This window comes from Varanus komodoensis, unplaced genomic scaffold (genome assembly GCF_004798865.1).
Source record: "Varanus komodoensis strain SLA01 unplaced genomic scaffold, ASM479886v1 scaffold30, whole genome shotgun sequence".
NCBI classification, from domain to species: Eukaryota; Metazoa; Chordata; class Lepidosauria; order Squamata; family Varanidae; genus Varanus; species Varanus komodoensis.
This window is the reverse complement of record NW_025335762.1, coordinates 2,874,574-2,892,020: the sequence shown is the minus strand read 5'-3', so window position 1 is coordinate 2,892,020 and position 17,447 is coordinate 2,874,574. Positions and strand designations below refer to the sequence as shown.

At 44.0% G+C, this 17,447-nt stretch overlaps 1 protein-coding gene across 3 annotated transcripts in view; it reads left to right on the top strand.

The window, feature by feature from the left end:
• Window positions 1-2,597: 2,597 nt before the first annotated feature.
• BIN3 (bridging integrator 3) overlaps window positions 2,598-17,447 on the top strand; it is a 106,754-nt gene continuing 91,904 nt past the window's right edge. Inside the window, exon 1 of one of the 3 annotated variants that reach the window (XM_044437531.1) lies at window positions 2,598-2,654. In XM_044437531.1, coding sequence (XP_044293466.1) covers window positions 2,647-2,654 — 8 coding nt within the window. In that variant the 5' untranslated portion in view covers window positions 2,598-2,646. Of the gene's footprint in view, window positions 2,655-2,698; window positions 3,313-9,339; window positions 9,369-17,447 lie in introns of those variants that run through there. The other 2 variants (XM_044437528.1, XM_044437532.1) reach the window with 2 other exon arrangements.

Sequence of the window (17,447 nt, the reverse complement as noted above, 5' to 3'; positions counted from 1 at the left end):
AGCTCCTGTCTTTCAACAGCTTTATTGGCTGCTGGGCTGTTACTAGGCAAAATTAAAAGTGTTGGTTATAGCCTGTAACGCCCTATACCACTTGGGACCAGACAACCCGAAAGACTGGCTTCTCCTGTATTTATTTATAAAATTTGTTTAAAGGCTGCCCATTAGCATCACACTCTCTGGGCGGCCATTACAATAAAATTACCAGTAGGTAATAGAAATAATACAATTAAAATGCAACTGATAAAATAACATCAAAATAATCAACAAGAATAAAATTTTAGTAAATTAAAACTGGCGCAAATTGTTGCAAAAATCATCTGTGTGGTCAGGCACCTAAAACTCCACCGAGTAGGCACCTGATGAATCTCTGATGGTAACACATTCCACACTTGGGGTGCCACCACAGAAAAAGCCCTCCTCCTCGCCACCTCCCCCCAACCTCATTCAGGGGAGGAACTTGTACAAGGGTCTCTGCTGATGACCTTAAATGATGGGCAGGAGTAAAGCACTCTGTAAGATAATGTGGCTCCAAGCTGTTTAGGGCTTTCTGCTACAGTCAAGACCTTGAATTCGGCCAGACTAGTGCAACTCATGGAGAAGTATAGTATGTTCCAAAGAACTAGTCCTCATCATCTACTGCATATGAGCCTGCTGGGTTCTTAAGATCCCTCGGAGAGGCCCTTCTTTTGAGATCACTGCCTTCAGAGACCCAGCTCATGGCAATGGTGGCATCTCGGGGGCCTTTCCCAGTTGTTGAACTCCCTGCTGAGGCCAGGTTTGCTCCCTGCTTCCACTATCAAAGGCCACATTGTCCTGGGAAGCCTTTGGTGTGTATGTGGCGTTGTTGAACTCAGTGCTGTTTCTACTCTGCTGTTGTGTTTTTAATTGAGTTTTAATGCAGCTGCTTATACATTTTATTAGGTTATGTTAGTGATTGTAGACTGCCTTGAATGTAATCGGTAGGAGAGTGGGGTGCAAATCACATCAATGACAATATAGTATCTGTGTACCAAACAAGGTGGAAAATCATGTAAGAAACGTCTTCTATCCAACTGAATCAACTGCCATCTGAAAATGCTATTGGAGAACGAAGTGGAAGGGTATAATAAAAGGCTATAAGGTAAGAGATTGGGAGCACAGACATTCCTGTAGGATGAGATAAAGAGAAGCTGCAGGAAGTTTTGAGGCCACCTTTAACAGATGATGGAAGCACAACAAGAAAGAACTTCGAATGTCACAATACTTAATTAACACTTTCTTCCCATTTGAGTAAGGATGATAGCAAGTAGGGTTGTGTTGAAAGGATGACTGATGCGAAAGAGCAGGAAGAACTGGAAGTTCATTGACCAGAAGTGTTCGGCAGAGCTTATTGTCAGGTGACTGGGTGCAGAAATGCAGCTTAAAGCCTGACGCCATGCACGTGTTTCAGATATACATCAAGTGCTGTCCAAGTGGGGGAAGGTGTTGCTGCATGTGCACCTAAAATTTCTTATATTGGAGGACGATCCTCATACACAAGCATGTCTGCACAGGAGTTACAAATGCCATTTTAAAATTTTATTTTCAAGTTTCATGGATTTTATTTTTTCAGTTCTAAATACGGCTTGATAGCATAACATTTCTATGCCATTTCTTCAAGAAATACATGACATACAGTACAAGTTCATTTAAAAAAACAGCCCAGGAAGTGTGAAGTAACAACTTTATAGCCCAGTGGGATGCATGCATGTCACATGTTCATAGCGCCCCATGAGTGCAGTCCCTAGTAAATGGGCTCAGGAATGCGCCTTTAGACTGCAGGCTCTATAGGTCTGTCTGTCTTCGTCGCTGCACGGAGAGCACTGCAGGGTTCCAGGGCCACCCTAAATCCACTTACCGAGGCGTAAGCAGCGTTGACCACACTGGAACTTACTTCAGGGCAAACATGGGCGAGGCTGTGCTGCATTTAATTAAAGGAAGGGAAGAAAGGGCAAACAAGGACTTGGCCACCCGGCTGCGCTTGCGACAGCGCGCTTGAACCCACGGCAGCCCCGCGCTCGCGGACCCGGGCCAGAAACGCAGCCGGCCAGCCGCGCGCGCCGAGCCCCGCACCGGAAAGGCAGCCGGGCTGGCCGCCCCGGAGCCTGGCCGGTCTTCCGCCCCTCTGCCCCGGCTCCGGCTCCGCCTTGGTTGCGCCCGTGGGCGCGTGGATGCAAAGCGGCGTCCTGCTCGTGCCGTGACTGCCCAGGCGCTGCAACACACGGTGCACCTGCAGCCCGGTCCGCAGGACGAAGCGTGGCCTGGGCGGCTGGGCGCGAGGAGAGGAAGTAGCACCCTCGTCCCTTCTGCGTCCTCTTCCCTTGCAGATCTCGCGGTTCGGACGGTCCCAGAGAGGCGGCGGCGCTGGCGACAACTTCCCAACGCAGCTCTCCCCCAGACCGAGCCACGGAGCATCCGCCACTCCACGCGGCAGCGAAAGGGTCACTCGAGGGAGGTGCCTCCCCTTGCTCCTCCCACGCCGCGCACAGGCTCCATCTCCCGGCCCCGCGCGTGACGCGTGGAGTCCCGCGCGTGCGTGCCGGCACGCGCCCCTGACGTCACTTCCGCAGGGCAGGTGGAGGGTGCTGCCGGCGTTTCCGGGCGAGGGACCGGGCCAGAAGAGGGACCATGAGTTGGTGAGTCGCTGCTCGCTCTGCGTGTTCGTTCGTCTTATCTTTTCCGGCGCCTGAAGCTGCAGCCTTAGTCCGACCCCTGCGCCCGCCCCAGCTCCTGAGGCCACTCCGGGGCTCCGAAGCGGCCCCTTCTCTCCACGGACCCCTTCCCCGTCCCACTGGCCCCGGAGCATTGCTCACACCCTGTGCTGACTCTGTTCGTTAGCGACGCTCTTTACCAAGAGCTGCTGTCGTGGAGGAAGAGGGCAATTAGGCCGCCTTCCCCCACCTGGACTGTAGCATCTCTGGAGGCCACCGCGTTGGGAGAGAATAAAGGGGGATTAGGACAAGGCACCCGCACTCGTTGAACGAATCACCGTCATTGGGCATGAGAACTAAAGCTGCATTTGGACTCTTCCCCGCCCCTTCTGCACACCCAGGGCTAACCTAGTGATATCAGATGCCCTCTAGAGAAGAAGAAAAGGCATGAGGAAGGAGCTCCTCCAGTTGGAGTGCCTCTCATAGGAGATAAGAGGAGGAGCACAATTACACTAGCCTTGCTGAAAATCTAATTTATAAGCTCCTCTGAGAGCCTTGGAGGGGGGAGGGACTAGGAGTGGTATGAAAGTACTGAAATGATGATGATGATGATGCAGAACTTCCATGTTGGTTGGGGAAAAAGGTGAGAGGGACCTACTATTTTCACCCGTGCTTGTGAGTGCTGTTGTTTTATGTGACTTGTTGTTTGGAAATGAACTTTGGTCTGATCCACCAGAACTTTACTTATGTTCTTATTTATTTGTTTTGATATTGAGTTGTACTGCTCATAATATCAGGGCCATGTATGCATACCTGCTGCAGTCTGTAAATATAACTTCTCCAGAGTCCAGACCATTTGCTCAACATGTGTGGAATAATGCCTACTCTTACTGTTCATGTGAGGACCACCATCCTTTTTCTGACCCTTTTCATATGCCAGAGAAATGAATGGAACCTCCATGTCCTGAGGCTGCATTGCTTTTGAATACTAGCTATTGGGGAAAAACAGCAGGAGGGCTGTTGGCTCTATGTCGTGCTTGTAGGTTTCTAAGGGTGCAAGCCTATGCTTGTTTAGACAGAAAAGTTCTATGACTTCCTCCCATATTTCCCTGCCAATGTGATATGTGTAAACATATGTTTAGGCCAGTGTGTTTTTCTCCAAATATGCATAGGATTATGTCCTTACAGACCTCTGCCTTTTCGCAGTTTGAAACAAAACAGACCAAATGGATCTTCAATCTAATTGAGGAAGTCAGTTTGTTAAAGCCTATTTCCAGAGAATGAGTGCTCTTTCCATCATGCCTGTACATGAACACCTGTACCCAATATATTTGCATAGAGAATTCAGTATTATATGACTGTTCTAGAATTATTGCAGGAAATATGGTTGTGCTAAATAAGTTACCTTTTAAAATACACACAAGTATTTGCCTCAAAGATTCCATTACAGCTACTTGAAGTGGACATTGATGTCTTGGACGGAGGCTGGACCCCCCCCCCCAAAAAAAAAACAACAACAAACCCTTCACCAGATAAGAGATCCTTTCCTCCATAAATTTTCATGGCTCAAGGCCTAACATCTGTCCTCGGGGGATTGAGGCAGAAGTGTGCACTTCTCCAGCTCTATAGAATGGATGGACATTGATTATTCTGTAATGTTTTGTTAAATATAATTTGTCCATAGCTCTGGGTTAAAGTGGTCTTTTTTCTGCACAAATTAGACTCTTCCAGGTTGTTCAGCAAAGTAGAAGCAGGTGAGTGAGTGGTAGCCAGCCTGTCCATTCTCACTTGCTTACAAACAATCCATAGTTTATTAACCATGGGTTGTCTGAACATGTGAACCAGACACTTTTTGTCTTCGAGGAATATCAAGTAATGCTGTGGATTTGAAACTGTTGCTTCGTCCTGTAGATTATAGCACAACATTCCCCAGCCAGATGCCCTTCAGATGTGTTGGACTGCCAACTCCCACCATTCCTCATCATTGACCATGCTAACCTGGATGGATATGGGTGCTGAAGTTTGGAGGATGCTAGGTTGGGTGAGACTGCCCTATTCCCTGTTCTGGGGAACAGTCTGTTTCAGTGTCACATTGTGTAATGTCTCAAGGTCAAATCATTCCCAGTGTAGAGACAGTACATACAATCCAGCTTCTTAACACCTCTTGGGCAAAACATGCCTGCCTCCGCAGCACAGAGAACTTAATGGGAAATGGTACCTCTGTTTGATGCGCTGTACTGCTTGGAATGGATATGCCTGCTTCATAATCTCCTTCAGAATAGAATGTTTCAAAATCCAGAGAATTTCCAGAGATTTTGAGTTAATAGCAGACCGCTCTTCTGCTTTCTATGACCAGATCATTATTTTGGCAGATGTGCAATACCTTTACAAGTAAGTAGATCAGCCTACCTCAACCTGTGCCCTCAGGAATTTTTGAACTCCCATCAGCCCCAGCAAACATAATCATTGTTTTAGTGCTCTACACTCTGGTAGTCTTTATGAATTAGATTACTGCAATGCAGTCTGCCCTTGAAGATGATTTGAAAGCTACAGCTCATGCAGAATGTGGCAGTTCGATTAATAAATGGGACCCATACATCTGAACATATAAGACCAGTTCTGGCTTGCTTGCACTGGCTACCTGTATGCTTCTGGGCCCAGTTCAGGGTGCTAGTTTTAGCCTATAAAGCCTTACCTGGCTTGGGACCTCAATACCTGCCAGAGTACCTCTCTCAACCACAATCTGTTTGGACAGTATGTTCAGCCTCTGGACCCTTCTTCCAAGTGCCCACAGGGTGGCAACAAAGGGGAGGTCTTTCTTGGTGGCGGCCCCTCATCTGTAGAATAGCCTCTCCACTACAGCTTGACCCCAAACTTGTTGTCTTTTTGGCACCAGATTAAGATAGCCCTTTATGGTAAGGCCTTTAAAGATTTACTTAAATATCCAAGGGCTTGAGGGGATTACCTATTCAAGGTGCTTTTGTGTAGAGTCATTCTGTGTTGCTTGTTTTAGTAGTTTTAAACTTTAAAGCTTTTTGGAGTTTATGTTATTTTTATTGTACTTTATTATGCAGTTTTATGGATGGTTATAAACTTCCCAGAGAGCTTTGGCTATGGGGTGGTGTAGAAATGAAATAAATCATAATTATATTGGTAAAGGGATATTGGAAGCTGTAATTCAAAACATCTGGATGGCATCAAGTTGAGAAAGGCTGGTTTAGGTGCTGGCAAGGCTCTAGGCTATAATACCAAATGCAGGAAAGTTAAATCTCAGTGAAATCAGTCAAGATTGTCACTGGTGTTTATTGGGGGTATACTGTTATCAGATCAATTTAAAGCGTTTTACTACTTTTCAAAATCTAGGTATTTTTCTTACCCAGACTGTATGTTACATTGGTACATACCGTATTATTCTTGTAGTGTAATCATAAATGTGCTCAGCTTGGAACTTCCACTGAGCTCAGAGACTTTCCTTGCAAGTGTACATAGGACTATAGGCTTGTGTTACAATTTTGTTCTCACTCTGAGCAGGCCACATTGACCTCTGTGAGATTACTGGTGACTGAATATACATAGGAACTGGCTATTGGTCCTTGTTAAATGGTCAGGCTATGCTAACCAAAAGTAGCATTTGTTTGTGGCTAAATAAATACAAAGGAACATTTGGAACTGGCATCTTGGATCCAAAAAGGCAGGATCCAAAAGGTTTCAGCTGGTATCTTTTGTTGGACTCACACAGACTCAGTTGCTTGTAAGATGCTATGGTGCTTGTGCAGTAATCTTGCTACTTCATTTTCACATGAGAGTTTTGATTGTGAGAACAGCCCCCACATAGAAAACTGGAGCCCATCTCAGAGAATACATCCTAAGTTTATGTTTTCACAAAAATAGCTTCCTTAGTGAAAATGAAGTGCCAAAGTCACTCCTGGAGAATTCACCACCTCAAAAATAAAGGTGTGACTTGCTCTTCTTGCTCCCACATCAATAATGCAGAGTGATTTGATGCATTCAGGACATTATCCTGTGATCTCTGAGAGGGTACTGCAGGAACCATAGGATGTTACGGAATTCCTTCTCAATGGGCCTGCCATTGCAGGCATTGTTCTGGCAGTGGAAACATCCACATGCTTTCAGCAGTGGATTAGCAGAACTGGGTAGCTGGCATCCACATGATCCAAAACCTTCCTGCTTCCTGCCTTGCCCTTAAACAAGACCAGAGTGAGAAGGGATTTTAAAAAATATATAAGACTAGCTCCACTAACCTGGTGGAAAAAGCACCATCCTACTTCCCCCTCCCCCTGGAAGCAGACAGGTCTTTCAGTGCAAAGTAACTCTTGCTGTGGAATTTTCTTCAGCAGTTAGCATTGGTCTGCCCACGTGTTTGATGAGAGCGGCACCTCATTTCAGTCATATTTTGAGTAGATCCATTGAAATCAGTGATTTAAATTACCTGCAACTAGCTTAAATTCCATTGGTTTCACTGGATCTTCTCTGAGTATGTCTAAATCGGAATCCATCCCAGGTCCATAATTGGAAATAAAGGAGTTTCCTCATTACTGGAACAGACTATTTGTGCTCTTGCCTGGCACTGTCTGCTCCAACAACAGTTCTCTGAGTTTCAGAAAGAGATCTTTTCCATCGCCTGTTATCTGATCCTTTTACCTGAGAACCTTTCTACATGAAAAGCACCAGATTTCCCATCTTTGGTTACCACTTGCTTTCTCAACTTCTAGAAGCTGAGTCAGCTGAACTTTATGTTGAAGCACTTACTTGTTTGGATTTTCTCCCTCTCAAATGTAATTGACCTGGCATAACAGCCTATTAGCAGATGTCTAAATAACGTTGCATTCATTAGATCATGATTCTCCTCATCTATTTATTATATGTCTAGTCCATTCTTCCACCAGGGAGATCAAGACAGCTTACATCTGGTTTCCAGACAGTCTCTCATCCAAACAAGTTACAGGGACAGAACTGTTTAAGTTCAGCCATAGAAATGTACTGCATGTTTTCAAACAATTCTGTGAAAAAATATATATCGTTTAAATCCCGATAAACAGGCCTTAACTGAAATGCTCCATGACAAAAATAGATAGGGTCACAGCATTATGATCAAGGCCCCAGTTTCTGTCTCCAGCATCACTTAGGACATCTCTGGTAACCCATGAAATAATCTACTAATAGTAACCCAGCTAATAATCTACTATAATCTACTTGTCTGCTAGATTGTTTCTGAGCAAGCTGATATGGTGTAAGGAAGTTTCATAGTAGTTACTGACTCTGTTTCTTTTTTAAATGTCTAGGAATGATTCAGTGGTAGAGGTCCTCCTGCAAATCAGTTCAAGAAAAAGCAGAGAGTAGGGATAAGGGGAAACTTCTCTCAGTGAGGGAATGTAAACAGTGGCTCTCAGCCTAGCCTGCCCCACAGGCTTGTTATAAAGATCAAATGAAGAGGACCATGCTAAGTTGCCTTTGATTTCAAACCGTGTTTGTACACAAGGTTTCAGAGGTTTTTCCCAAAGAGCGCTTAGTGACACCTCTTCAGTACCCCATAAACAGTTACTCAGGGCGAATTCCTTGAACCTCTACCTACAGCCAGGTCCAGCTTCTGGGTAAAGACCTACTGTGACACCAAAGCTCATCCTTTTGTACTGTTGACTGTTTGGATGATTTTTCTGGGGTTTTACTCTGATGTTATCTGTACGGTAGCTTTCTAGGGCAGCCTGTTGGTATAACATGGCTACCTGATCAGGATCTATGCCAGCCACCTATCATTAGAATTCAAGCTATTCAATTTCTCCTGCTTACTATCTGGTTGCCTTTGTAATTCCTACTTCTCTCTCATTTTTATTTCTTTCTGCCGCACCTCTCCAGATGCTATCGGTTGCTCTTCTTTTATGTCACAGTAAGCTTCTATTTACAAGGCAAATCATATTAGCTCCTTTTTTAGCTGCCATTGGCCTAAACAGCATCATGTTACAGACAGAGGGACCATTAAAGTGGACTTGGAGGGGCTTAAAATTCCAAGGCCCTCTAGTGACATTTGTTAAACTCTCTTATCTCTGTTTGATGGCAGTACTTTTCTTAATGATATCTTGCTAGTGCTGAATGATTTCAGATATTTGAAAGGAGAGACAGACAAGATTTGCTGCTAGTGTGCATGATCATTAGAGTCCTTATTTTTCCTCACTCAGCAGATCTAGCTCAACTGTATTTGGTTTACAAGTCAATTTTTTTTTTTTTGCCTCCTTGCTGCCAGCTCTGCAGATTCATCTTGTGAATTGGAAAAACTGGATGCATTCTTTTTACCTCTCCGATTATACAGAATATTAAAGATGTTCAGCTAACAACTAAATTTGACAGTTGTCTTGTTGAACTAGGTGTACCAGAATTTTGCTGCTTTTTTCAGGCTGTGTTACAGAGATTTTTCTATTGTTCCTGATCGTATCATTAAAGTCAGCATCTCTGCCACCCAGGCACAGTGCCCAAGAAGTTTGTCCAGATTATAAATGGTGCTTTTCAAGGCTGAGTAATAGTATGTGTGTTGTGTGGTATGAGAAAATATGCAGTGTGCATTGACTCAAGACACAAGCAATATTTTCCTCGTTTTAAAAGATGTTCATGTTTTAAACACTTCAAAGGTTCTCTTAGAGTTACGGAAGTTTCTGGATATTCGTTGCACCATCCCTAGATGGGCAGGTAAGGAGGACCCATTTTGTTCTGGTGTGGACCCTCTTTTCCTTTGCTATTTGAGTGAATCCCCCCCCCCCCGCACACACTTCCAATAAAGGCATTTGACTTAACCATTTCTACAGAGGGAGCTAGTGCTTGGAACTTTGCAGACTTTGCAGATGGGGGAATGTGGCAATAGGACTCCCCCCCCCCCCTCGCGCTTTTTTCCCCCCTGCCAGTGCATCCCTTTTTTGGACTGGGGCCATGACAGACATTTCATGAGCATGATTCTAATGCTTAAATACAAAGAGAGACCTTGGGCGTGGATGGTCTTGAACCCTGGAGTTAGGGAGACAGCCTGTTCCGGATGGGTTGTTCTCCCCCTGAAAGACCAACCCAGTAGTCTGGGGGTATTCCAGGTTCATCACTGGAGACCTAGGTGACCTCAGTGGCATGGCATGCCTTGAAGTTTCACCTGTTGAGCCAGCTATAGCTGTACCTAATGGAAATAACCAATTTTCCTAGGGATATACAGAGCATGCAAGCCGTGTCTAGTTTGAAGAACAACCCAAGAATGTCCTGTTTGTAGTTTACTGCATGATATGTGAAGCTGGACACTCTGGGTTGTTTATGACGTCTTAGGTTAAATCTGGGTTATTTAACCCATAAATAACCTAGAGTGTCTGGATTTGTACATCATGCAGCAGCCTCTGATTGAGTCACTATGTGTCCTGGCAAGTCATTGCTTAACCCACCATTTTCCAACAACACATGTTAACGGACCTAATAAATGGTATGAATGTCAGAAAGTGTTTGAGAATGAGATATTATTAATGTACCTTTTAGTTCAAAATTAAAAGATGTCAATTCTACTTTGTTTTTGTAAAAAGCACACATATCTCATTCTCAGAAAATGTGCTCCCTAACGAGCATCTGCTTATTTCAAAAACCCTTGTTTGTTTAAAACATTTATATCCCATCCTACACAAGAAAAACATCCCAGGACAGCTAACAAAATTATTATCATTAATAACAGCAACAAATAATAACAAAAACTATAAAAATTAGTAACAACAACAAATAACCACTGTAAACAACAAAAACATAATATCAGCAAAAGTCCAAATCAAAAACAAAATCAGAAAGAAAAACAAAAAGTGACTGTGGATGTTAAAACCGGTTAAAATGTCTAATTCTTAAAATGATGGGCGCCGGGAAGGCGCTGGAAGGAATATAATGTTCTTGTGTTTAAATCACAGTGCTAGAATCTAGATGATATTTTAAAATAAAATGGCATTCAAAGTCCACAGCATGCCACCCTGAAGTAATAATTCTGAGCTTTTTAAAGGCGGCGGCGGGGGGAATTACACTGATGGTGATCTAGACGAGAGGAAAGGAAAGAACAGCTATCTTTTGCTTTCACGTTCCATGCATAGTTGAGTTGGAAATATTTTATTCCCTATGGCAAGCAACCGAAGGAGTTAACTTTCATATTCTGCTTGGGTGTTGGAATCTTTGGAGGGCACTATTTGTATATCAGTGAATTTGAATGACTGTGTTCTCCCTGAGATTTTTATCTGCTTTCTTTATCAGGCACAATGCAGTGCAACATGTTTGTGTGTCAACAGCACTTAGGATGGCTAGGTACAGCCTAAAGGGTCCCCCATCCCTCGTCAGTTTGCTGTGGCCTGAAGAGATGAGATGGGCTTCTCTGTCCTGCCTGTTCTCTTCCTCCCAGTCCTTTTAATTGCTCATTTTAGGAAGTAGGGTATAGCAGGCAGAGAAAATGGGCAGCCGTCAGGACTGGGTGGGAATTGGGCAGCTCAAACCCACACTGTGCTGCTGCTTCTGAAAGCCAGGGCAGATTGAAGATACGGGGTGAATCCCCTGCTGATTTTGCCCCCTCTGTGATCATTGCAAGCAATTCTCAGCTCCTAGTTCTGTATCCTGAGGCAGAGAGCACTGCAGCCTCAGTACAGTGCACCAGTACACTGAGGATCACATGTACGAAATGATTCTGCCCAGAATTTATGAGTTATCCTCTGTTGGCTTGCCTTAAAGTAGTCAGAGGCTGAGCTATATAGAAACAGCAGCGGGATTTAGAACAGCTGTTGAAACAGTGCATGGTGCTTTGGGTACTTCAAAAGCTACTAGTGAAACCAGGTGGAGAGCTGCCCTCCTGTCTGTCACAAACAACGTTGAGTGCAGGGTTTTGTATCATTTTCGAACAGTGGGAAAGCTCAGATACAGGGGGAGCATTTGTCTTGCAGAATCTCTAGCTGGCTGTTACATGCAAGGAAAAGGGGCTTCATTTGGCCCTAACTGGTTCAGGGTGAGGTCAAAAGAACATAAAAATAAGACCTATTTGTAAATGCATTCAGTGGAAGCGGCTGACTTTGAAATCTAGCAGCACGGTTCTTTCTAGTCCTACTTCAGAGCATATTCGCTTGACAAGATGCTGCTTGTTAGGAGTGGAATCTTGTTTAAATACATGCGTGGCAAGTGTTGGGTTAGTTGAGCAGTCTGAAAAATGGTTCACGTTCAGTGACTTGTTTTGAGGATGAATTAATTTTGTTAACAATTTTGCACGTTAAAGTCTATATATGTCTTAAAGCAACACTTGCTTTGACATGAATTTTTAAAAAATTCTCTAGGTGATGATGAACCTTTTATGAGACAGGAATGGGGGAGATGTATCCAATTTTAAATATGCAAGAGAGACACAGTTCTCATAGTAATGGATCTTAAAAAGAAAAAATGGTATGCACATTCTCTCATCCACCCCCCCCCCCTTCATCTTTCATCACATACTCTGTTGATACTGATAGAAAAATGACTCCAAGCTGCTTCTGGGAAAGGGTCAAGCAATGGCACATTTCTCTGTTTTTGCTTCTTCCTTCCATTTTCTGAGCCTGGCTGTGCTGTTCTTCCTCAGAACTACTGCCATGGCCATGAAAGAAGGCTACTGAAGTCTTGCTAAAAGCAAAACTCAGAATGGAGGCCCTGAGAACCAATATCTGGCTGGTTGCAGCATGGGCTTTAGAACCAAGACTGCAAGCTTGAGCCTCTTCATATGGTCACCCTGGACTGAACAAGGGAGGTTTGGAGTTTTCTCTTCTTGGGGGAGTATCCATAACTCAGTGCTTGTTATCTATGCTTTGCATGCATAAAGTTCCAGTTTTCATAAAGATATTTGGTAGCTGCCAGGGGAAAATCCCCATCTGACATTATCAGGAGCCATTGCCTGTTGGAGTAGTCATAGGCAGTACTTGGTAAGATGCAGTGCTGTATAAGGCAGCTTCTTAAGGAGAAATGACCTTGAATCTCCTGGACGTCTGGGTGCATATTAACAACATTCTTAAGCAGTACATTCTTGGGAAGGGTGGAAGAAACTGCTGAATTTCGGCCCGTTTGTTTCATTGAGAAATAAGGGGTCATTGTCAAGATGGTCACTTTCCAAAATCCATAATTCTCCTCTTCCTCTCTAGCTGTAAGTTGCACGTCAATTCTTGAGCATATGGTGGCCTCATTTTTACATGTGAATGCCAGAGGGATCAAGCTCCAGAGATTTGTCTGTGTGTAAAAGCAAACAATCACCCTCAGTTCAGTTTGTCAATAGCTGGCAAAGGCTGCATTGACTGTAATAGTTGCTAATTCATGCCGAGAAGGCCAGGGTGAGTTCGCGCTGCCGCTTCTTGAATGAATTGTGTTATTCACAGAGCACCGGAATGCCGTACGTCTTCAGAGGGGAGAAAGGGTCTTGATGACGTGCAGGCGAGGCTGTGGGAGGTCAGACTCATTCATTGAGGCTACAGCAAGCTGAAGTGAACAAGGCAGTTACAACATGATATGGAGGGAGTGCTATTGTTGAGGGGCCCCACCCTGTATCTCAAATGCCTGCTTTTACGCTGCGTTGTTTTCTGAAAGTCCTACGTTAAAAGGGAATGAGCCTTATTTCCATTCAAGTCTGAGTGTTTTCTTTGTGCAAGGGACCCGCCATTACTTAGTTTAGCCTGCCCATGTGCCACCACTTTAGCCTGCACGTGCCACCTTTGCTCCGTCAATAGCCCCAGGCTCCTCCGCCAGGGCTAGCCCGCTGCTTTGCATATGGGGCTCCAGTGTCCAGCAGAAATAGGACAAAGCGGGCCAGCAGCCTGAACTTTATCCTTAAATCTGCTTCAGCCTTACTGCCTCCTTGCTTATTATGTATTTACTGCTTATTATGTACTTACAGTAAATATGTACTGCCATTCTCCAAAACTGGTTCCAGGGCAGTTTGTTTAGTAAAACTATTGCAACAATAAAAATGCTCAGTGAAAAAAATGGAACTGTTGACAAGATATAAACACTTAAACCTAAAACTTAAACGTGTGAGAGAGATTTTACCTGGTGCCTTAAATGTCACCATCAAGGGAGTTGTGCCCAGTGATCCTTAAGAGAAGGCATTGCATAATCAGGGCACCACAGCTGAAAAGTTCCTCTCTCCAGCTGTTACCTGCTTCCTCAGCAAGCAATGTCTACTTCTCAGTTCACCTATTTGTAAAACGGGGTTAAAGAATTGCTTCACAATGGTTTTTAGAATATTTAATTAATGCCTGCAAAAGCACTTGATTGCAGTTAGGAGTTGGGTGTAACTGATGTGAGATACAGATCTTTTCTCCTCCCAGATCACCTTTCCTCCCAAAGCTTGCATCACCCTCACTCTCAAACAGGGCCTATACATGTTCCAGTTCTGCAGATATCATTGCTGTAAAAGCAGATCCTGTGGTGTAGACAAGTTCTTTGCTCATGCTGTTGTGGTTACAGGGCAGACTACGGTGGGCTTCTGTGGGACACATACATTTTGGGGGGTTTTTCACTTTGTAAGTTGATGCAGTTTAGTCTTAAGAGAGTTAACACTATGTCATAAAATACATAAGCATAAGCAATTTTTTAAAAGAAATTCAGGACATTTCTATTTGGGAGAATACCCTTGTTTTCTACACCTTTACCCTGTGGTAGGTGCACATTGTAGCTGTTAATTCGCTGGAACAAGGGAGTGTAATGTGGAATTAGTCCCATAATTCACAGGCCTTCCCTCCAAGATGAACATGCATGCTCTGCTTCTAATGGATCATTTTTTTAGTTTCCTCAGAGAAAGACATTCAGGGGCCAATTCATACATTATTTTTTTCAGGTGGACATCTAAAGATATTGCATGAATGTGAACAACACCTATTTGCAAATACATCTATCAGACACGTGTGCAGGAAGTTTAATTTGGTTTTGGCTTTCTCTTAATAAGTACATACTTGGTGGCAAAGCTATGCAATGTGTGAAGCAGCCTTAAATGTGCTTTTTGCAAGGCAATGTGAGGATGTCCTTAATCTTCGTCCATATGTGAACTCTGTTCTCTTTTGCAGCATGTTTACTTTGCTGTTGGGATATATTACACTGCTTTCCAAGTGTGGTACTCTAGAAAAATAATCTTGTCATATGGAGAAACTTCTTTGATTCGATGCTGTGCCAGGGCAAAATCACTGCTTTTGAGTTGGGATTTGTGGTATAAACCTGGATTTAGCAGTTGCTAAAATGTAAATAGGCCCAGTTGTTTCCGCAATGGACTTCTCCAATAGACTTGAATTAGAATACGAATGAATGGCTCTGTGTCTCAGTGTTAGAAAGGGTTAATATCTGAGGTACCATCCAGTTGGACAGGAGTGAGCTCCCAATCAATATGCCATTAAGGATTGTATGCTGGAGGCCCAGGGCCAAATCCAGGGGGAAAAGGAATGCTGATGGTGGGGCAATAACAGGACTTGCTGGAAGTTTATCTGGATGATCTAAGGGCAAAGTTCTGGCTCACTCCATCCTTAGAGGAAGTCGCCTGTAAAACTAGTTCCTGATCAGGTGTGTAGCATGTGGTTTATCTTTTTTTCTTCAGTCACTAGGAGGTTGTTTGAACTTCAGGCATCCTGTTGTTGTGCACTTGCATTCTGGGCCAGGTGCAGAAATTGCAGTTGGAAACATGATCAGGGAACTAGAAGCTAAATCCTTTGAGGAAAGTTTAAAGCAGCTGGGTATAAGCATGGGTATGAGGAAAGCATGAGCAGGTATGGCCTTGAGAAGAGAAGACTGAGGGAGAGAACAAATATCTAATTTTTCAAATACCTAAGGGTTGTCACACAGAAGAGGGCTGCAGCCCATTCTCTTTCATCCAAGACTGTGGGACAGGAAATGACAGCAATCAAGTGGACGGGTGTATGTGACAGGCAGAGTCAAAGCGTCGTATCTTAGGAAAGGGGTAGTCTTGCAGCTTGTTTCCCCGTAAGCAAATGTAGAATAGTAGCCTGTGTTCTGCTTTGATTCACTTATGGGGCGGCATATAAGTTGTCTGTCTGTCTGTCTGTCTGTCTGTCTAAATAAATGTATGTATGTATGTATGTATGTATGTATGTATGTGCTGGTTCTTTGCAACACATGACAATCTGTGATGATCTAGGAAGCAATAAGCAATACAGTCTCCATTCTTGTGTGTGAGTGTGTTTGTGCTTTTTTCCCCAGAAGCACAAGAAACTTACAGTTGCTGCTTCAGATATTCTACTCATATTTAATAGCTGTATAAAGCAATTTGGGTTTCCTAGCGCTATGAAAGAAGTAAATATGAAAGCAAACGTTCAATCTGGATTAACTCTGATACTTTTCTGACTCCCCTGGGCAAATCTGAAGGCTATTTTTTAAAAAAAGAACCAGCAGGGTTGAGACCATAACAGTGGAGATCAGGAGAGTGTTTAAGCACTGCAATGATGATTTTTCTACTGCCTCAGTGGTTCCTGGGTTTCTTCCAAGAATAAAACCCTCAAGTGCTCACTGAGAGTTTTGCTGCCCTGTAGATTCTATGTCCACTGTAGTTCATTAATAACTAATTCAATTCCACATAGCTTAGACTAGGTTTTTGTACTAGACAACAGCTGGCAAGTTCTTATATTAACTAGATTGAGTGCTTGGCATTAATTTTAAGATTAGCCATAATACATGAGAACGGAGTTCTTTTATCAATGGCTTTGATAGACTGGCTTTCATCCAGGTGGATTTCCTGTGTATAAATACAATGGCAGCAATATTGGGCTGGTGTGATTGATGGACTGGCCCAGTCCAGGGTAGCTTTCTAGGTTCCTAAGGCTGACAGTCCCTGGAACCTTAACAGAGCTCCTCTGCAGTCCTGAGATCTTTGTGACAGACAGCTGCTCATGGTTGAACCTTGGACCTTCCGTATCTTGCACATGTACAGTAGCCACTCCTCTGTGAAAGACCTGCCCATGGTCAGATTCCTCAGCCCCATCAGGCCTGCACTGTGGGGCACGACAGTGTGGCCAGGAACAACGAACTAATTTTATTTTCTCTTTAAACTTGTTTGTTTACTGCTGTGAATTTGAATTGCCTGGCTGAATCTGAGAGACTCAAACTGCGGTCCTAAGAATACTTGCCAGAAAGTAAGTCCCATCTGGCTTGTCTCCAAGGAAGCACACATGGTTCTGCTAAGTACTGGATAAGTGAATATGGAAATGGTGGCCAGCCCCTCCTGCCTTATTTAAAGTCCACTCTGAAGGAGGAAGGGCCGCCACACTGTAGTGACACACAGGGCCCTGGGCAAGGTGAGCTCTTTTGGCCCTTCCTCAGCTTCCCAGGGGATAGAGGGGCATGACTGGCAGCGCTGCGCAGTACAGCATAGCACACTGCGCTCTCATCCCCGCAGCTGCAGCTTGGCTATCATCATCTACACATTTCAGGTGCATTCAAGCTGTGTCCCCAGGGTGCACTTTGGGGGTAGCATCAGAAGGACACAGTAGTAGTTTTGTACATTGTTGGGACGTAGAACAAATCCTCAAAAATAAGGCCTGCAAGGAGACCAATAGGGTGGGTCCTCCACCTTTACCGACTGACACCAAGTCTGGTCAGGGCCATCTATTGATTTATTCGATTGATTTATTCGCTTCCTTACCTGTGGAAGCGGATAAAAGCCAGTTGGCTGCCATTTTTTCTGCAGCTAAATCGCAGTTCACCTCATCATGTGGTCATCACAGCGCTTTCTCGTTTCCAAATAGGCAGCTACAAACAATATTATTA